General features: G+C 41.5%; 1 protein-coding gene across 1 annotated transcript in view; it reads right to left on the reverse strand.

The window, feature by feature from the left end:
• GPNMB (glycoprotein (transmembrane) nmb) overlaps nucleotides 1-12,999 on the reverse strand; it is a 16,450-nt gene extending 3,451 nt beyond the window's left edge. Inside the window, exons 1-9 of the mRNA XM_009325738.1 lie at nucleotides 12,930-12,999; nucleotides 7,787-7,936; nucleotides 6,935-7,078; nucleotides 5,446-5,616; nucleotides 4,186-4,344; nucleotides 3,414-3,722; nucleotides 2,088-2,210; nucleotides 1,257-1,359; nucleotides 149-354 (exon numbers count right to left, since the gene is read on the reverse strand). Of these exons, the coding sequence (XP_009324013.1) occupies nucleotides 149-354; nucleotides 1,257-1,359; nucleotides 2,088-2,210; nucleotides 3,414-3,722; nucleotides 4,186-4,344; nucleotides 5,446-5,616; nucleotides 6,935-7,078; nucleotides 7,787-7,936; nucleotides 12,930-12,999 (1,435 nt within the window). The remainder of the gene's footprint in view (nucleotides 1-148; nucleotides 355-1,256; nucleotides 1,360-2,087; nucleotides 2,211-3,413; nucleotides 3,723-4,185; nucleotides 4,345-5,445; nucleotides 5,617-6,934; nucleotides 7,079-7,786; nucleotides 7,937-12,929) is intronic.
• Between the last annotated feature and the right edge of the window lie 9,025 nt (nucleotides 13,000-22,024).

Consider the following 22,024-nt stretch of genomic DNA (forward strand, 5'->3'; position numbering starts at 1 on the left):
CTCTCACGCAAGCTGGCGCAGTCTCAGCTGAGGCCTCCAGGCATAATAAAAAACCCATATTAATTCCTGTGCTCTTCCCTCCTGCAGGGAAATGACCACGGGAAGAAGCTATTCACAGACAACCCGCATCTGCTCTGTGTGGACTCACCTCCATTTACAGAAATCAGCGCGCTGGCAAGGGCTTGACTTGTGTCATCCCCCAAGGTGATGTTTATACAGTATGTTCCAGGTTCCTCAAAAGCTCTCCTGATGGTGAGTAAGCATTCATCAGTGACGATGATGGGGTTGCATACCACGCTCTTGGACACCTGGCATGTGGGGTCAGAAACTACTGTGCAGACATCTGTGGGGAGACTGGGATGGGAAGAGAGAACACATTGTATCTGTGGAGTCCTGTTAGCCCAGTTCATAGACACATTGCACTGATGCCCCACTTTTATGCTGGTGCCTGTTTACTGAAATCAGTGGCACTATAGTGATTTAAGAGTGTTTTATTAATACATTGCATATATATTTTATACATACCTATACATTTTATATATACATGCATGTGGATTTTATATAAAATGCATATATACAATCTATAAAATTATCTGCTTGTTTTACATATAATTTAAAATTTTATGGTGATCACAGAATTACCTGCCTCAAATCAGCTTATAAAGTCCCTTACCTTTAATACACGTCATTAAGAAGGGAATGCAGATTCTTGTATGAAGTATCATGTGCCAAAAAAGTAAACGCTAACTTAAGTTAATTGTTTTCCAGTTGCATTACCAAGATGATTCTGGTACTTCTCAGTCCTCTCAACTCTAAGCCCGTTCTAGGAGCTAGGGATATTAGTGCAATGTTTTCCTATCCAAGAAATTGCTTGGACACACCCATTTACTCTAAGTGTCAAAAAATCATGGCCAAAAAGAAAGGGTTTCCTTCCAATTTCAGTAGACTGCTTCCCCTTTTACAGTAAGTGCTGAAATCTTGTCTTGGCCAGGAAAACACAGAACTGTTTCTTCCCGCTATCTAGTTCTCTTATTTTTACTGAGGCTTGACATTTGCTCTGAATCCTAAGAGCCTGGCAGTAACCTCTGTTGCCATAGTTTACAAATGAGACTTGCATTATCTTTAGTTCCAGTCAAGAAATAGAAACACTGCAGATCCCAACTTTTGTTCATGCAGCTGCACCTAAGTGCAGACAGCGTTCCAGCACCTAATTAATTTTAAAGAGGGAAGATTGACAGTTTCATTCACACACTTACCTCCCTTGGCAGGTAACAACAAAGTCAACCAGTGAGTTTTCAGCTTGACTTTCTGTCATCTGGATGCTTGTCATCTGAATAATATTTACCTCAAGGATTCCCTCTGGGAGAGGAAACAGATGTCAACGGTAGGACACATGACAAGCTCTGAAGTCTGTGTGTACAGAACCTCAAGTGTTTGGCTGATGCTCAGTTCGGGTCTTGTTTTCCATAACCTCCTCCCTCCCTTAGCACTCCTCCCGAAGAGTTTGAAAGCTGAGAAATCTTCCAGTGCTTTCCCTGTGAGGCTGCTCCTTTCTGCTCTGCTTTATTTTTCCATTGTTATTATTTACTTATTTGTTTTACTAAATCACTTCCCCGTCCCACTACCCATGACTTCTATGCATGCCAAGGTCAATTCAACCTTATGTGACCCTCCCCAGGCCAGTATGCTTCAGGTGTGGCAGGTTCAGAAGCTGATGCTACAGAAAGTAGTGATACGGTGCACATCCCCACCAGCCATTTTCCAACCCACGTGCCTGGAAACACCACATGTAGCATGGGAGCAGCCATCAGCAGGCATCCAGACCAAGGCCCAGCCTCACGTGTCTGAAACCAAGGGGCCATAACCTCTGCCGCTAGGTCCTGGCAGAGGGCGTGAAGAAACCAAAGTCAGCCAGTTAGCTGCCTGTACATTAATCTTTAAAAATGTCAGCTACGTCCAAGAGAAGAATCTTATTGTGGGTCTCACGTATTTGATAAAAGGGTGCCTAAATAAGCATTTTACCTACCATACATTGTTGTACATTATTAACCCCATTCCTCTGTTCAGGTGTTGACCCACATCCTCACCTACGACAGAGATACCAGTTCTGTAGTATCCATTTCTGTAAATATGGCAACCTCCATCAGGATTATCTTCCATTGACTCGACAGTGGTAGCAGAGTCTGAATTAGAAGATGTTCCGGTCGTTGCTGTTGAGTTGAGGGAGAAAGAATAGATACGCAGCTTTAGACCAAGTTCTGCTTAGAGGTGTTCTGAACATGGCCATATGTTGCAACTGCATTCATTACATGGGTCATTACTGACTTTGGTTTGCAGCTGTGCAGTCATGTGTGTATCTGTATGGGATCATGGTAATAAGCCTTAAAGAAAACACACATGCCCAACTGTAGAATCCTGGAGTGGCCTGGGTAGCCTCACTCTAAAAGCCACCTTGCTAGTCACCAATCTCTGTGAAATAAAAGTGAGACTGCAAGGTTTGATGTAATTAAACACTTCTTTAAAATTCCCAAATCAATTACAGAAGAAATCCAAAGGCCAATAAAAGGTTTAAAATGCTCTCTTTAAAAGCAGGTATTTTCCCATTGCTCTACATTACAGCTAGCAGAAAACTGAAGAGGGGAAGTGGTGAAAATTAGATCTTTTCTTTCATTTTTCATTCTCACTCAACATTTTGGTAAAAGCACATATTAAAATTCTGAAATTTGAAAAATATAGCCACATTTACAGTTTAATAGTAGTAGTATTATAACTACCCAGGCTGAAACTGCAGGCCTTTTGCAAACCTTAAAACCCTCTGAGATGATAAACTAATGCTGAACGTAATGAAAGTTATTCTGAAATATGATAATGCATAAATTTAAAGTGGAAAAGCCATTCTGGGTTAACGCCATGTGGAAATCCCATATTTTGGAATATGAGTAAGTTTTTTGTAGTTCAATCCAATCTCATTTAATTTTTGGTGGAAGTTAATGCAAACCAGAAAGGAACTGGCTATAAGAGTGTTCTGAAATACCTCTTTCTCACTTAAAATTTACATCTTACCTCAGAAGATAACCCTGAGCAGGCAAGGCTAAAACCACTTGACCTGGTGTGGTAGAGGATATAAAACCAAATATATGTGTACTTCATATCCACCTGAAGACTTCTCTATGCTGTCACTGTGGTGGTAGGACTGGATGTGTAATGTGTTAAATGTGTAAGTGATGCCTACCATAGAATCATAGAAGAGTTCATGCTTATTGGTTCTGTCTCTAAACCAATTTATAGAGGGTTTGCAGAGCCTTGCAGCGCTTTCATTGGTGACAGTAAAAATTCTAAAGATATGAACTTAAAGTATCAGAATTTAGTTTTAGCATAGCTCCTAATATCGCTGCTGTTTGATAAACTCTTACCTGCTGAGGTGAGCGGTGGTGCAGTGGGTGTGACTGGCCTGCAAGGTACAGGTATAATGGCTTGGACAGTTAAATTCAGAGTGAAGTTTCCTTGCAGAGTGTAGGTGTGAGATGTAGTGGAACTGCTGGCTACAAATAAGCCACTTCCATCTCCAAAGTTCCACTTGTAGGAGATGGCAGAGTTATTAAGATAGTAGCTGGGATCGTGGATCTTCACATCAAATGTGATTGGTGAGTCTTTGATAAAAATGGAGTCTGAGATGTTGCGGTCATGTTTTTGGAACATACTCACAAATATTGGAATTTTGTCTGGCGGGGGAAAAAAAAGAAATAAATAAATAAATCATACGTACCTGGCTGCAAACAACAAAGAGCTCCAAAGTCCCTGAACAGCAACAGTCAGAATGTGAGACATTAATATCTTTAACAAGGGTTTCTACTTTAATTTGATTTACTGATCTGAGGAGTGAATGTCAGTAGGAAACAGTTACCCAGAAAAGTATGGGAACAAATGAGGAATCACAGGCATCTGTGGAAGATGGCATTTCCTCTCGTAAATCATTTTTCATTACAAAGTAGAGGTGTCACAACTGAGCTACATACAAAGGTACACTACTCGAGGCAATCTACCAGAGATTCCACATTCATATTAAAAACCTTTCTCAGGCCAATGTTTTCTTTTCATGCCAGATGATGCTTGTGCTGAATTCTTTTAAGACCTAAACAACAAATACCCCCAGTATTTTATTACAGTTTATTCCAGCACGCTCACCTGTTACAACATAAATGGCACTTGCTCTTGCAATGGGAATGTATGCTGAGTGCCCTCTCCTGTAAATGGATACCTCCATCACGTGTTTGCCAAGAGTGATATTTGCTGTGTTGACTGAAAACGTTGCTGAAGATCGTCCAGTTGTTTGGTAGTACTGACCTGAAACAGAACATGAACGTACAGTGTGTTTTCCCCTTCAGCCTAGCTACAAGCTGTTTTAAGAGAAGGAATACCTCTGTGAATCTTGGATTGTCTGAATCAAAATGAATATTTAGAATTGTCTTTCAGTTATCTGGCAGGTGTTTTTGGAGGACTGAATACTTTTACAATGTGTTTACTCCCATTATTTCTGTGTTTTTTCGAAGATGCCAGAAAGATGTCCCAAATTTCACTAATCTAAGAAAAATTTGCCAAGGCATCTACGTCTTTCTAAAGCAATTACATTACATTAAGTCACTAGGATTATGTAATGGATGGTGTTACCTCTTAGGCATTTTAAGTGATCTTGTGTTTGTACGCCTTCAGTGTAGCAAGAAGATATAATACCTCTTGCTTCATACCCTAGAGCTCTTTGTATACATTTGCTTATTTGTCTTTGTAAGAGCTGACTGACGTAGGTAAATGGTATCACCTCTATGTAAAATTTGGGACTTTATTATTATTACTCATGCTGGTACTGATGATAATACTGATTTAACCAAGCTAACTTAGGATACTAAGATATAGTATGTAGCCAATGTCAGGAATAGCCCAACCGTTACATACTCAGGAGCTGGAAACACTGAAAATCAGTGTCTGTGTCCAGATCAGTACCACACAGTCAGTGGCAGTTTTCACCTCCCCAGAGGCAAGAAGTGCTGCACCGTTAAACTGATCTGAAGATATACAGTGCTAGGGTCTCTCTTAAATTTAAGAATCTGAAGTGGCAGTGAGCGGTCAACAAATCATCTGTCTGACCTGCTCAGACCCTCTGTTTTCCGAGAAAAAGATCTTGAGCACTACTGAAAGGAAATTAATTTTCTTCAGTAGTAGTACTGTGAATGCAGATTTAAAGAGAACCTCCTGGTAATCCATGATTTCCAGACCGAGCAGCTGATGGCCTCTCTGGAAAGCGGAGAATGAATTTGGGATCTCCACTCGAGAACGTGGAATCCTTTTTAAAGGACTTTTAATAAAACATACTTGACAAATGAGTTAGTGTACAGAGTGAATGTCAGTTTGCAGTGTCAGCCAAACCAAGGGATGTCTTGCAGTACTAACCAAACGTGTGAAACACGTAGACAAAGTTCCTTCTCCTCCAGCCAGGATAATGAGGGAAAGGTCTCCCATCTGGGAATACATGATGGCTGTGGTTGCTTGTGCAGTTTTCCCAGCCACAGTTGTCGATCCACTCAGTCCAGTTGTAGACATAGACTTGCTGGTCCTGGGAAGCTGTAGAAATAGGACATGTTCCCGGTCAACTGAGGAATGTGCAGAAAGTCAGGAAATGGGAGGCAGACACCCCAGGTTACAGCAGTTATTGCACTTAAACAACAGGTTAAGTGGGGTATTTTTAGACTGACATTCAGTTTTTCTAAGATTGTGCTTTGTTTGGTTTTTAATGTAAACACCGAATTGTTTTGGCTTGGTGTTGTTTAATTTAGAAGCTTAAAAAAATCTTACTGTTTCATGGGCCAGACACAATTTAAAATTGCTTGCCCCAAACTTGCTGTCGACTACACAGGACGCTACTCTTTCACTGGAGGTAATGGGGCTACCTGAATATTTGGCAAGCAGAATCTAAAATTTTAAGTAGAAATAGCAGCTGTGGAAGCACTGTGAGGAAGTGACTTAGTTTGTTTTGTCAGAAAAGCTTTCTATGGCACCTTTAAATAACTTAGACATGAATTTCAGTTTCTTTCTGAATAATAAAAAGACTGTTTCCTTCCCCAAACAGCACAACAGCTATTAAGTAGAGAATGGATATCAGCAGGTAACAAAACATTAGACAGTCAAAAAGTAGAACTCAGGCTGACAAAAAATTTGCTGATATGCCTTGAAATGAAAATTGCTTTGATCAGTAAAAAAATTTGTTGAACATTTATGAATTCAGAGGAAGAAAAGTACAACAGCCTGTTTCACTCTAGATCCGGCAGCTTCAAACACTGGAATGATGATAGGTTTTTTGCTCCGTGTAACAGTAAATAAGATCAAAAAAGGTGATTCTCTGATTAAAAGATTGCTTGATTTTTGAATGATTTCTTTTCTTGTTTGTTTTTAATTCTTAAAATGTGGGAATGTGAGATTTACTCTTTCTTGAGGGTTTTTCAAGATGCAGATGATGGTTAGTGAGTTCTACAATTCCTAACTGGAAAAAAAAAAAGAATCTCAATTTTACAAATTGTCAGCTTTATAAATTTGGAAAAAAACAGTGTGACTGTGCAGCCTTGTGACTGAGCTGAAAAGCACTAACAGTTTTGTTAGGAAGCCAAATTAACGTCACTGTTTTGGGAAGGCAGTTTTATGGTGAAGCAGTCTTAAATTACCTGGTCATTATATTTAGCGGGTGCAGAACAGTAAAAATACCACAGTGATCCTCAGAGGAAAGAAACTGGTGTGGCACAGGTTAGACATGAGTGTAGTTATCAGTTAAAAGCAGCATGGCTGTTGTTCTTAGGGTGCGCCTCTGATGTTTTCAAAGATTCTTGACATGTCACACCAGCACCATAGTCAGACGTGTGTATAGTGCAGGGAGATTGCCCTTACCTACCCTGGGTACAGTTTCTCTCGTATACTATGTTGCCATCATTATCTTCTTTCTGGCACTTGGGAAACTGGAGAGTCACAACAAAGGTCACATTGGATCCTACCAGAGCTGGGCTATCAGTGTCCAATTTGGCTGTCACCCTTCCGCCTGTAGATAAGAAAATTGGTCTTCATTGCAGTAAAGGATGCATCAGAGCAGCAGCTACCTTCAGCTGTGCACTATTTACATTAGAAATGCTTTATTGATTCCTCTGTTTCCAAGAGGTTTTGTGCTCCTAAGTCACTTGCACTCTTATCAAAACCCCAACTTAGAACAATCAGAGGGACTCATCATATCCCCCCACATCACTTACTGGTCTGTCATGCATTTCCTTTGTAGAGCTAAGAATATGTTTTTTTACCCATGGGGGTCAATATATTCCAAAGGAGAATACTTTTGTTTCTCCGCAGGGATACAGCCTTTAGACCTCAGCTCAGACCAGGTGATAATAACACCAAAGTTGTCAAACTGAAGCCCACAGTGCCCTACTGAGGTAGCAGTTGAAGCTACCTGTCCTCTAAGGCATGTTTCAAATAATGGATTGTCCTAGAGCCCTGGTCATCAATACTTCTTAGTAAGTATTAATGTCTGAGACTATGAGTCGTGGGAAAGCATTTACTGCAACAACTCACTGTTCTGCTTCCTCAGACAATGTACTGGGAATGGTATCAAAGCCAATTGTCTCTAATTTGCTATTCCTTGCAGCAGTGGTGGATATTGCACCTATGAAAAAGCACTATAGCACCTGCACTCTTCAGTGAGGTGGATTTTCTGGCCAATTTTCTCAGTGTCTTTGAAATGCATATGTGCGATCACCTTTCCAGCAGTCCTTCCATCTGGGATCTCCTTCTTCCCAGAAAGGATAAAGCTTTTCGTTCCATTTATTTTGATCACTAGACCAGCCTTGTAGCTTCTTGTAGGATGCGACAGGAGAAGTCCTTCCATGGCTCAGCACGTCTTGAAACCCTAGAGAGAAAAACGAACATGCAATGTAATAGCATTTTCCCTGCCACCCTATAAAGACATTGCTCTTGTGCTGAACAGCCGTCTTATTATGACTATATTCTTGTACTGTTTAGAGAACTCTTCACCAGTAGAAAGTTATGGAATTTTATCGTCGCAGCTATAAACACATCAACTATAACCAACATAAAGACAATTCCACCACTGACAGACTGACATTTTTCTACTTGCATTATTGCAAGCTTTCCAGAGAAAGAATAAAAAGGATTACAACGTTTTGACCATATCAGAGCAATTGTTTGTATGAATGGACATAACCCTGCAACGATCGGGCTAGTTGTACAGAGGTTGCTTGATTGCTGACTGCTTTGTGCTTGCCTGGTAATAAATCTATGAGTAAAAGGCTAACAGGATAAATTCACTCTGTGTCCGAGTTGTGCTCTAGTGGAAGTTATGCCAGGAATTGATTTTGGCCCAGTGAAGCTTCTTTGGTGAGTTGGCTGGTGGTTTGAGTGGGAGGGGTGGAACCAATTGTAACAAAAGCTGGCATTTCCAGAAAAGGAAATTTAGAGCTGAATAGTAAATTCAATGTGTTTATAATATAACAACAAAAACATATTAGCTTCATGCCTATTACTTTAAAGTGGCTCGGATATTAAATAATTTTAATAACCTCTTTCTTCTCATGTTACTACAAATGATGGGCTCAAACTTTTCCCAGGCTTTCTAGGATCCCTCTTTCTGTCACAAAGTACACATAATGAAAAGCAAAGTAAATATCCAAGTAACCTGTAGGAACATGTTGACCACTGTAGGATGCCATAAAAACACGTTCGTAAGTAGGCTCATAGGCAGAGTTCCATTAAAGCCTGGGGGCTTTAAACAACTCTGTCATGTTAATCAGGTAACTGCTGGGCGTGCCATTCTGTCACAACATCAAAGGAGTTAGGATTCCTGCTTTTCATGGCTTTATTTTAAAGGTAGCTGATGCTGAATGCTTCTGAGATTTATACCCAAGTGCAACAAAGAGCTGGATGACTTCAAGGAAAATGCAGAGCCCTGTAAGAAGGGCAAGAATGGCCCTGTGCGCTGTAACGTAACTGGCTGTGTTGGGATTTCTCCGAGTTTTGGAAAAGGCACAGAGCGGGTGTAGCCAGTCTAAGCACGGTCTTTATGGGCATGTGACTCCTAATTTTACTGCAAGGGAGAACCAGAGAAACAGCACTGAAGAAAAGACAAGAACTGCTTTCTCTTGATGTTTTATTGCCCAGTGAGATTTCTGCTGGGCAGGAAGGACGTCCCTCGGCCAGTCCCATCTCAATGGTCACTCTGAACTGATGCTGGTAGCTCTCTCCCCAGTCTTGAGGACTGAAAGGTTTGAGGAAAAGAACAGATTTTGCACTCAGAGACATATTCTCCCACGGTCTTTTGCCCTACAGGAACTCAACTGCCCTACAGTCTCACTTAAATCACTTGAATCAAGTCCTTCCTGCAGATTTAATATATTTTGATGTGAGCAAAGCATAACATCATGACTGGTATTTACTTAATGGCCTGTATCACATGCTGTATTGTTTTCAGTTCTTGGTCAGAAGAAAAGTTGTGTAATGTTGTCCTTCAGAAACTTTTCTCGGGAAAAAAAAACAGATTAGCAACTATAAAAGTATTTCACAAAGGTTTATCAAGTTCAGTTACATTTTAGGTCATTAAATTAATGTGTCATCTTATTTGAAAGTAAGTGGCTAAGGATTTTTCCTAATTTCTTTTTCCCATTCACTTTGATTTTATCTAAAAATTATTTAATGAATAAAAATGTTTTGATTTTGTCAGATCAAAACATTTCAATCATTTTTTTCCCCCAAATGCTCAATTCATCAAAAAGAGCTGGACCACTTGTAATTTTATAAATGCTTTTAATTTTGAATTTTCAATAATAATCCTTGAATTCAGAAGTTATTTTCTTGTCCAGCTTTGGTAATAACTGTGGTCACTGCTTCTAAATCACAAGCTCCTTAGGCGTTTCTGTGCCTCCCTGATGTGCTTTGTTTATTTCAATCAAACATAAAACATTTCACAAGCTTCAGGACAAGACAAAGACATTTTTTCAGATGAGCAAAGACTTCAGCACTAGTTTCTCTAACACATGGAACAGAAGATTTTCAGTTGCTGAATTTAAAGGAACAAAAAGCTTTAATGTATTTCTTCTTTAACAATGAAACCCACTCAAGAACAGATGTTGGTCATAACCAAAATTAGAGCAATTCAGTTCAAAACAGACAGAGTAATATTACACTCCAAGAAATGATTACTGTAATAGTTTTGGTGAGGTGATCATAGGAGAAAAGATCTGATCGACTTTCTTCTTGCTCATTCTGGTTTTCATTTTGGTGAAAAATGTAGCAAAGAGAAGTTGTTCAGCATTTCCTGTGATAGTGTGTAGGCCGTGAAAGAGAGAACGAAAGCCAATGTTAGAACAACAGCAATAAAAAGATGACTCGGCTAAAGAGGATGAACGTGTATTAGAAGTAAAAAGGCTGATGTTATGGCCAAGCTAAGAAGACAGAAAATAAAGTAAACTCTCTCAAGTTACATGCAGAAACATAATAAAGCAGGACAAAAAAGACTTTGAGGAACAACTTGCAAAACCATAAAAACTACTAATTAATCTTTTTTTTCAAATACAAAAGTAGTGGAAAGCTTGCCAGAAAGTCTGTGGGGCCAAAAGATGATGTAGATATAAAAGAAGCATTCAGGGAAGATAAAGGACGAAAGTCAAATACATTAATTTACATTTTCATTCACAAAGGAGGAGCATAAGAGGTTTCTGTGCTAGAATTTTCCTTTACAATGATGGAGAATCTCTCTCAAAATGAAGTGTTCACACAAAAATATAATTATAGAACAAATCAACAAAATGAAGAAGTTGTCTAGATTGGGTGGCTCAAAAAGCCTGGAAGTTATTCAAGAGTGAAATAAACGAGCTGTTAACCATAGCATGTAACATCTTGCTTAAAACTGCTTCAGCGGCCGAGAAACAAAAGTTGGCAAATGTGATGACAGTTTTTAAAAACACTTCCAGGGAAGATTTAGAGGATTACAAAAAGTTTGAGGCTCAAATTGGAGAAGCTGGTAGAAACAGCAGTGAAGAACAGAATTAGCAGATACAGTGGATTAATATGATATGCCGTAAAAGGAGTGCATTCCTCACAAATATATTTGAGTTTCGCTGAGGGAGCCAGAGAGCATGGGAACAAGGCTGACCTGCTTGTTATAGTCTGCTTGAGTTCCAGACGGCATTTGATGAGGTCCCTCGCTAAAGGCACATAAAGGAACTAAGTTACCGTGGGATAAGAATGAAGGATTTCACATGAATAAATAATTGGTTAGGATATATGAACCGAAAGTTATGAATAAGTGGCCAGTTTTCTCAATTGTTGGAATAATTTAAAATGTTCATAATCTGGTAAAGAGGCAAAAAATAAAGTTCTTTAATTTGCTGAAGACAGTGTCTTGAAGTAGTAGAGGGGAGGACTGTATGAGACTCAATGACTCAAGAATAAAACTATATGAAATTCAGCATAGTTAAATGTAACTTTACTTACAGAACGAGGGGCTCTAAACTAGCTATTGCCACTGAGAAATGAGATCTCGCAGCTTTACAGTTTTGAATGCAGTGCTCATTGGTAGTTGAAAAACCAGGAAAAGGCTAGATGGAGAACGAAGATGAAAATGTCATTACAGCATTGTATAATTCCACGTGTGTTCATGTCTTGAATACTGTACGCTGCTCTGTTCTCTGCAGCTCAAGCAGGGTGTAAGAGAACTGAAAAAATACAGAGAAAGGTGGCAAGGATGCTACAAAGGGATAGAATTGTTTCCATATGAGGAACAGCTAAATAGACTGTGTCTTGAGCCTGGAGAAGAGGTGACAGAGGAGAATAGAAAAACAGAATCACAAATAGCATGGAGGAAGAAGCAATTTGTCACTATTTCTGAAAGTACAAAAGTTAAGGATAATCAAATGAAACCAGCAGGTTACAGGTTCTAAGCTCAAAAAAGATATTTCTTCATGTAAGGCAGTTAAGCTTGAAATTTCTTGCTGGCAGGATGTTGTGTGTGCCAAAAATTTTTAAGGGTTGCAATCAAACCCCAATTGAGTTGGGTGCATGAACGGATGGAAGAAAAGTCCAGTAAAAACTCTTAAATACAATGACTCTGCATCTGACAGAGGCAGTTCTGGTGCTATAAATCATCAGAGGCTGGGAAAGTGTCCTGAGTAAATACCACTACACACTTGCCCAGTTATACATCCATTACTGTTTCCCATTGGAGACAGGTACAAGGCTAGATGGATGCTCAGCTGGACCTCAGCTTTTAAGGTCTTCAGTTTCCTTACTGTAGATTCTGGAATTTGAGCCTAAAATCCCATTTCTGCGTTGCCAGCCCTGAGCTCAGGGAGTCAACCTAAGACTTGAGTCAAGCTGGGAGCCCAGAAAGAAGCAGAGGACCAGACCAGTGCCTGCCCACCGTGGCTTGAGGATCCAATTCCTTGACTGGGCTCCCTGAGGTTGGGGATCCACAGGTCTGGGTGTCCCGGGGGGCAGCACTGCTCTGACCTGGCCTTTCCCAGCCACAGCTGAGCTGAGCAAACGGGGGGAAGTCCAGTCTGCATCTGCCTTTCTAGCCATGCTTGAGCTGGGGAAATATTGTTAGAAATTTGTTGAAATGAGCCAAGGCTTAGCTCCGGTCAGCTCTGTGTATCTGTGGAGCTCAGGAAATAGATAACTGAACAGCTCTCGGCATATTTCTTCAGCTCGGGTGACATTTCTACCCAGAGCCAGGCAACCCTGAGGTGGAGCTGGCTGTCGCCTGCCAGTTCCCAAGCACAGCGCCAGCAACCGCTGCACGTGCAAGGAGCAGCCGTTTTTACCACACTAGCTTGGGACGTCGAACCCGCGGGGGCAGGGAGAGAGGACGAGGTGAAGGAAGCACTCACGTGTGGTGGCAGCACACAGCACCGCTTCGGCCAGGAGCAGGAATCCGAGGTGGCGGCGAACACCGCTCATGGTGCCGGAGACCCTGCGTCGGCTCAGCGTGCGCAGAAGAGCAGAGTGCCCGGTGCCTGCACACGGTAACTCCTCCGGTCCCCACTGAGAAGTGAGAATGAAGTTTCTCCGCTGCTCTGCTCTCCGATTAAATGAAGGGCCCCAGGACTCATCATGTGATGGAATTAAGCAGAGATGCATGATTTTGTCTTCAGCTTCTTTCAGCTCATGTGCTTATGACTCACTCCCTTTGCTTCCAGCATTCCCTGGGATTTCTGAGAGACCTGTTTAGAGCCACACCGTTTACCTTGCAGGCATTTTTATACTAGTTTTGCACTATGATCAATTTTTGTACTTAATTTGTTTTTAAATTAGGAATGTTTATTTCCAGAAATCCAAATTAACTCTTGCCCCAGCCTGATTTGCAAGTGTTCCTGCAACAGCTCACTGCATTTGATGGACCCATCACTACTTAACCATGTGTCTCTACCCACATGCTGGGCAACAACTGTAAATTAAATGGAGACTGACCAATTCTAACATATCCCTGGACTTGGCTCCTGATCAGAGTTGATTGTTAAGGAAAATGTTATTTAAACACTTAGTGGGCACATGCGTGTACCATCCAACCACAGTTGCACAATACGATGTGCCCATGGTTAGAGGTGCGATCACAGACCGTATGTAGTGATGGCCAGTCAATATCTAGCTCACAAGTTGCCATGACCTATGCACAGACAAGTACTTCATTGTACATACTTCATGGTGTGTAGAGATAAAGCAAAAATAGACTTTGCTGCCCAACCTAATGATGAGGTATAACCAATGGCTCAAGAGGAGTAGGGTAATACAGACAGATTGGCAAACACTGCACTTAGTGGTTCAAATTCAGGTTCAACAGGCTTCACCAGCCCAGGTATTCTTCTGCAGGCAGTGCAGCAACTGAATTTTGTTGCAGCCCTGGCAGCCTTGTGAAGTTTCTTGCTTTTGTTTGCAGCAAAGAACAAGCTTTGGTGAGACGACATGGCATAGAAGCAAGTGTGGTCCTCAAGACAGGACTCCAGTAGCGGTTTCAGTGATCCTAAAGTATAGCACTGGCAAGTGAGACACTGTCAACAGAATGAAGAGATTGCCCAATGGAAGGAGACAGCACCCCATCCAGCATTTCTCTCAGTAACGCAGGCTCTGATGTCCAGTCCTGTGCATCTTCAATATGTAGACTCCGTGCTTCAGCACCCTCCTGGCTGGAGCCAAGCCTCCCTCCTACCGCCAGCCAAGGAAAAGGGTGAAGGCAATAGCCTTAGGGTTACCAGGCTTGTTTACGCTAAGCCCTCATTATCTGGCAGAAAGGAGAGGGAGCATAAAAAAGTCAAAGCTGTGACTGACTATGCAAAAAAATCATATGACTGCAGCGTCCTCATGTGATTGTTGCTTTTTTGTTGTTATTAAATCAACTACATTCCCAGTTGAAATGTCAGGTTTCGGAGCCATTCACAATTATTTTTTAAACCATGTGGGACATTAACTTTAATTGCACTCCTTTGTTTCCAGGTTGTTGATTCTGGAAGTGAAAAGTGACCTTCAAACACTGTGTTTCAGCACTGGGGGCCTGATCCAAAGTCTGCTGGGGAGAAAGGAGGTTTGAACGCTCGTTCCCAACAGGGTTTTGAGAACCTCCAGAGGAAGACTACTGACAACAAATGCCTGTTAATTAAAAACAAAAATTTATGAGCCTAAAAACAATAAAGTTGGTTAGGACGGAGTTTTTTGCCATGTTATTTGATACATGAAATTGTTACATAAATATTGAGTGACACCCTCAATAAGGGCCAGCTGGTGGAAATTATTAAACACGTTGTAAATAGACTTCAGGGGCACTGAGGATCAGGCCTGCGGTTAGAGGAATCCAAACCCACCAGGGCTGGGGTAATGACTAAAAGGTGGCCGTACTGTGACGCGCCGGTCCTTCACGTTCTCCCTCCGCAGCTCTTGGGCCTTGGACTACACAATCCTGGAGGGCTGGCACAGACAATGTTGGGATCCGCTTATGCTGTGGCTGCAGCCGACAGTGTTAGCAAGAAAAGAGGAGAGGAGAAAGCCGTATAAGAAGGGAAGAAAGAGCTAGGAGGAACAGAGTTGTAAAAGGAGTGAAGAGAAGAATAAAAAACCAAGGAAGAGGTTGAGAAGTGAAGACTGAAGGGACCATCTGAAAACTGATCTGACTTCTCCAAGTCTCCCAGCCATAGCCGACTATGTCTGAAAATGAGTCCATCTGAAACACCGAAGAGTTGCTTGAAACTGGGTGATCATCACCAGACCTTAAATTAACTTTATCGTTTTTACATTATTATTCTTGGACTCTGAGAAACAGCTTTGCAGTTAAAACAACTGAACTGAATTGTGCAGCTGTAAAAGAGAAAAGATTTAAAATACAACCTAAATATTCTCCTAGCAAAGAAACACACATTCAGAAAGATTTAGGGCTTAATCTGACAAAGAAGTGGGTGGGTAGGAAGCGCTTGGTACTGCACAGCTTTAGCGCCTCAGTTATTAAAGCTCATTGAGGAGACGTACAGCTCTGCTACCTGAAGGCCTGTCAGATGACAGGGTGTGAGCTCATCATGTGCACCTGCATGTCTAGACTGTGACAGAGCTGGCACGCTTGCGCCGCTATCACACCGCCATCGCCACAACACGAGCACAGGAATTGTTAATCACTGCTTACAGGAACTTTAAAAAAAAAAAGAAAAAGAAAAAAAGAAGGGATTTGAAGAACGAACTTGACTTTTGGCCAAGCCAGCAAAGGAAAATGAGACGATCTTCTTTTGGCAACCAGGTAGTTTTAGGTAAATGCTGTCTGCAATGACCAGTAGCTTCTCGAAGGAACTCTGCTTAAGGCTGGACAAATTCCCTTTCTGGGAAGGAATCATCTGTGTCTCGCTTCACATGGGGCAGTGGCCGTCAGCTGACTGAACCGAACATGTAAACAAAGCTATGTGAGCACTCTGCAGTCTGTCTTGTTGTACGGGGCAGAAAAAAGCTCTACAAAAGCTCCTGATCAGTTTATGGCACCGCCCAGCTCAGTTTATAACTGAAAAATTAATTAACCCTTGCAACTGGACAAACCGGCTTTTAGTAATTCCAGCGTCTTCATTTTTTGCTTTTGTGGTAGCTACGCATTTTACCTTTTTTTTATGGGAAGGTATTTCCTTGCAGTCATACTTTTCTCCAGATTCCTGTGTTGGGGTTGATGTTTTCCAAACTTGGCACTTGACCACAGCATGTAATTCTGGAGAATTTTTTGTGATAAAAGTCATTTTTGGCCTGATTTCCTCTAGAGGGAAGGCTCAAATGAGCACGCCAGCTCTCCGCCTTTTTAGGGGTGTCTCTCTGTTGGTCCCTCCCTACGAACGCCAAACGCACTGCTCAGTCACAGCCATGTGTGTGACAGAGTGCCCAAAAACACCTCATGAAAGCAGCTTGTGGGGAAGGTAGGGGAACCCAAGAAATCATCTGCAGCGCTTTGACATCAGCAAATCCTCACGAGAGCTCGGCCTTGAGATACAGACCCAGAGAGCGCCCCGGTCCACTCATCCCCCACGGGTGGACTTGGCTTCCCTGCCCATGGGAGTTCGCACTAATTTGTGCAGATGACCAGCAGTTGAAGACAAAGCACGATAACAGATACCGACCCTCCAGACCGCACCATGCATCTTTTTTTAAAGGTGTGTAAACAAAACGAGTTTATTCAATGTCTCTAGGCAGGTTTGTTGGTTGTTTTTTTTTTTTTAAACTATGGTGTCAGTGCAAGGAGGAGGTGTAACTATCCAGGTAGTCCCAGTGCTCTGCTGCTGTAGCCCATGGTCTTCTAAAGGCCTCTGTAAGCTTCTGGCTTGCTCTGTGTGCTCCTCAGCTAAGCCACTTTCAGTTTTGAAGCTGCCACAGTTCATTTATAGTCTGGACATTGGTTTTACAGTACTACTTTTCTCATACTGATTTAATGAACTGTTAGTTATGTGGTTTTATTTTCACAATGATTCATCAAGGCACAGTCCTCTTCCAATCAGGAGAGCAGATAATTGCTGTAAAAGTGCATGATTATGACTGTGTGAGACCCATATTTTACATCATATTATAATGAAATCCACTCAGGTCTCCCTGTTGCTCAGAGAGGTTTTGAAAGATAGATTTTGTATCATTCAGCTCAAGAGAGAGCAGTCAAATTATTGCTGAAACATTCTGTTTTCTCTAAAGACATTCATTGATATTTTGGCTAGGAAAAAGAAAAATGTCTTCAAAGAAAGTAATCCAGGAACAATCAAACCGGCAAAACCCAACCAAAAAGGTGACGTATCAAAGAGAATATACTTAACGTCTGCTGTGTAGTCATTTTGGTGGGAGGACACTGAAGGAGAAGTAGTCTCACAGCCAAAGTCTGCTCCTTTGAAGCTTTTCTAAGAAACAATATAAACTGAATGTACTCAATGGTACCGTATTCCCTGTATATGCTATGTTTCACTTATTGTGGGCTGGGGATAAGAAGCTAACACAGAAGCTCAGTTGTTTTATGGTCCGGGACTGCTCAAGAAATAACCGCAGCACTTCCCTGAAATAGGAGTCTGGCAGCTGAACTTTAGCGTAACATACTCTTTAATGTATTAACAGCAAGAATATGAACAAAATTCTGCATTTTTGGACTGTATTCCCACTGACTCATGACATTAATTCAGACAGTAACCTCTTCCTTCGAGGCTAGACCCAGCAGTGAATATACAGGCAATGGAGAGGGGAGAAAAAAGATGGCTATATTATATAGCAACCAGCTTTCTATCTAGAAGCCCAGTTTAGATAGTAACATTTATGGCATAAAAGGAAGGCAAACTCTGAGCAGGTGGAGCTGTTGTGCTCCTAGTGATGGTTTGCTGTCACCCTAGGACTTAAATCCACCTGGATCCTCCTTCTGTGGCTGACAGCATTGAGGAGGACTCATTTGGGGGCCTGGAGCGAAATAGAAGGATTAAGGTCATATGGGTTTTGGCTTGGTTTGGTTTGGGTTTTTCCAAGTTTACCTGCTGCCACTTGCACAGTGGTCACGGCGTGCTGGGACCATGGGTTAACCGGCGAGACACAGGAGGAGCAGTCTGCTTGTGCCGTAGCTTGCCCGTTCCCACATGCACGCATGCATCACCGCGTCGACTCGTCTTCGGCTGCTGCAGAGTAGCAGGTGGCAGGATCAGGCCCTGATGTCGCCATACGGCGCCGGCAGGAGAGGGGAGGAAGTCCAGGCTGGTAACGCAGCTGTGCAGCCCCCAGATCAGTGCGGGTTACTGCCCCGGCCCTCCGACGCACGGCTGGAGGGGCTCCTGCTTGCAAAAACTTTAACAGGAACTGCTGTTTACTTCCACTGGGAGGAAAGTATATTTTTAATGCCCTGTTCCCAAATGCATTACATAATAATCTTTAACAGTTCTGATCACACGTGGGCAGGGAAATATATCATTACATATGTTAAATATATAGGAGTTAGTCTTCTGAGTTTGTCTTAAACACCAATATCCTTTATTTATATTCTCTGTGATAGGAGCAGTAAATTTGCACTGATTCTGTTTTAAATCTGCATTGGGATATGGATATTTTATTTCAAGTTTCTTTGCCAGTACTGAAAAACCTAACATGACTTTATTGTGTTACTGTATGAGAAGCAAAAAATTGATTTAATACAGCAGCCTACTTGCAATCCCCGGCTTAAGTGAAATACTAAGGGTAAAAATCTCTCTGTCTAGCATGTGTAATGCACTAATCACCAGAGCTAAGAGCTCTGCGTGGGAAATACTATATGACTTGATAAGAATCATTACAGAAAATGTGTGTGCATCGTGTAACAGAAAAATCGGCTTCTCAGATCTATAGTTTAAATTGTCCCTCCTAAAAGAGCAAAATAGCTTAACAAATCTTCCCTCAGCCGTGCTGCTTAATTGCAGCTGGTTGCTCGGAGCACTACTGTATGCCAGTGGTCTGGAAGGAAGAGAAAGCTCTTCCGTGCCTAACAACGAGGGGTTACGTTTTCACTGCCAATGGTTCAGTCCTGCTGCACGTGGAAAGAAGTTGAACAGTTATAAAAAATAATTCAGAGCCAATGTAAGATAGTTGCAGATCTTCTCAGTAAAGGACATTATATCCAATTTGAATAGTCTGAATTTAATCCTGTACTGTAAGCGTCTGATAGCAAAGGATGAAAAATGGAATAGTCCTGAAGAAAAGAGAATAAAGAAATGAGAAGGGTAAGTGAAGAGGAAGAAAATGGATTGTACATTAAGACCTCTATAAGTTTACATTGATTTTTCATGCTGCAGTTGTGGTGAGTGGTGGTCAGATGAAGGCAAAAAAAATATGTTTTTATGAAACACGAACAAAATGATAACATGAAAATAGAGATAATTTGATCTACTACTAGAACGAGTACCTAGTTCTTCTATTATTACACAATACAAAAGAACTTTCAGCAAGAAAACTGGTTATCGAATGGTGCTTTGTAGAATGAAAAATAAAAACATAAGAAAAATCAGCGTTTGCTAAGACATAGACACCAAGGAAACTCCAGCTGTAAATCATTCTTCACTGAGCAATTCTCTTAACAGTTCAACTTCTGTGGATGTTCTGATAGCAAATAAAAACTACATCAGATGGGTGCTGAGGACAGACTAATTAATTACTAATACATTTCCATGTGTTTGAATTTTATTGAAATCAAGAAGTTTAATCAAGACGTTGACAAATGTAAAGAAATGCAGTACACAGCCCAAACGGCTATATTTATTTTATTTAGAATATAATGGGAAGTCAGAGCTTCTTTACCTTGTCATGGTGTTTGTTGTCTAGGGTGAAATTCAAAAGTCTGAAGCTGGGAGCAAACTTGATGAAGCTGCTTACCTATTTTGGCAGCTGAATTACTGGATTTCACCCAGATACGCATTTATGTTCCCTTCCCCTTCTGTGCCCCTATACTTTTACTTGGCACATACAAATGTTTACATTTTTAGGCAGAAATAATCCACTGAGTACTAAAACACAGCTGGAGGTCACTGATCAGTGAAAATGAGCAAATGAACCTCACGGAGAGAGCACCGCCTGATGCCGTTAGCTGCGGTGACGTTGCCGCTTGGCAGCAGGGTGAGAAGAGTAAACAGCATCGCTGAGGCACCGTGTCGCCCGGCCGGAGCGCTGGCAGCAGCAGCCACTTCACGGATCAGTGTTTTGCATGGATATGGTTTTCACCGATACCTCAGAAAAAAATCCAGCTCTGGGTTCTGGTAGATGTCTTTAACTGTAAGGCGTCTCAAAATTGGCTCGCTAAACCACAGCTGAACCATCAGAACAGTGAGATCGGTTTGTTTGCTTTCATTTTTTGCTTGTGTCTTAACACTTAGCACAAAAGTGACTTAGGGTACGTGTCTCCCTGTCTAACTGAAGCAAGATAAAAAGCTTCATAGTAAATGCACAGGGCCATGTGACTGAGGAGAGAAAGTAGAGAGATTTTTCAGAAAGGAAATGTTAAAAACATCACTGCCGTCTGCGGGTGCTTTGCAGAGAGTCTGTAAGACAGGGTTCTTCATCATCCTCGCCATCTCAGCTGTCCAAAGAGCAAGAGGGAAAGCACGATGAAGTGGGGTGTTCAAAACCTCTTCTGCAGCTGGGAAAAAGCTGCATGAATATGAAGGAGACTCCGCTACCACTCTACTCTTTGGGTAGATAACTTTGCTTTCTACAAGTAAGGGAGGAAAATCAAGAGGAGGGAGGATTAGTAATACTTTAAGCAAAATGGGGGCCGCAAACATAACAATACGTAAAAATACCATGCAGCTGTATATGTAATTATCAGTAACCACCATCAGCGCTCTGCCCGCTGCACTGAAGAATGGCAGCATGTTCCTGGACCCCGTACACCCCCCCAGCACCTCTTAATACCTTGTTAAGGACTCGTGCTCGCGATGATTGAAAACGTTTGAAGGCAACTTTGATTTGTTTCTTTAATTCGTATGAAATGGGAAGGTTCTGAGAGAAAGTGATCGAAGATGACGTTTTGGTTCGGTGGAGCAGCCCACCAAAACATCATAAACCAGCTTCCCTTCCCTCTGGATAACCCAGCACGGTCTTCCCAGGAGCTAATACAGTCTCTCCCCAGGAAGGACTTTACACTGACAACTGCTCCTCTGTTTAAGCAGCTAAAAATGTTTCTGGCTATCTATCTAAATTCAGTGGAAAACTGTATGAAAATCACAAAGTATTTCATTAAGAATTTAGTGCCAGGTCTTCAAGGCTGCTAGAATTACAGCAACTATAAATAAAACAAGTAAGGAACGAACTGCATTATGAAATTTTTGAAGTCAGATGTAGCAAGGCTTAAGGACACTATTTGAGTATCTTGAAAGGCACAGGGAGGACATTTACACTGTTCCATAGTCACATGCTTTGGACATCAGGTGACATTTGTTGGAAAGCTGCAGGACGGTGTGTTCATGCAGATAGGAGTCAAAAGCCCCAGAAAAAACAGTCGTCTTGAAATTTTTGCTCAAATTACAGAACCCACCTCTTCATCACAATTCTGTACTGAAAGCAGAGGGACGTGCAAACTCTGTCTTTTATCTACAACATGGTTTACAGTTTTCATTCCTATAGTATTTGAATGCTTTTCATGTGTTTTCAGATTACGCAGCACTCTCTCTCATAATGTGTTTGTAATAGATATTACTTTTAAATTAAAAAAAAGTTTCAGGTTATTTACAACAGAAGAAAGATGATTTCCTGTTGGGTGGGGACCACCAAGTCATCCAGAGCTTTGAGATGGATTCTCCTTAAACCAAGCATCCCTGATACACAAGGCAGGCTTTGGCTCTCAAGAGCTGCGTCTGGCTAGAACATAAATGAGAACTATTAACTATTTAAATCAGAGCAAATATAGACTAAGGCAGAGCAGGCAGTTTAAAAGAGAGTCCATCCCTACTCATTGCATTCTTGTTGGATGAGTCCTTTTCTTTTGCTGCGCCTC

This window comes from Pygoscelis adeliae, unplaced genomic scaffold (assembly GCF_000699105.1).
Source record: "Pygoscelis adeliae isolate BGI_AS28 unplaced genomic scaffold, ASM69910v1 Scaffold226, whole genome shotgun sequence".
In the NCBI taxonomy this organism is placed as follows: domain Eukaryota; kingdom Metazoa; phylum Chordata; class Aves; order Sphenisciformes; family Spheniscidae; genus Pygoscelis; species Pygoscelis adeliae.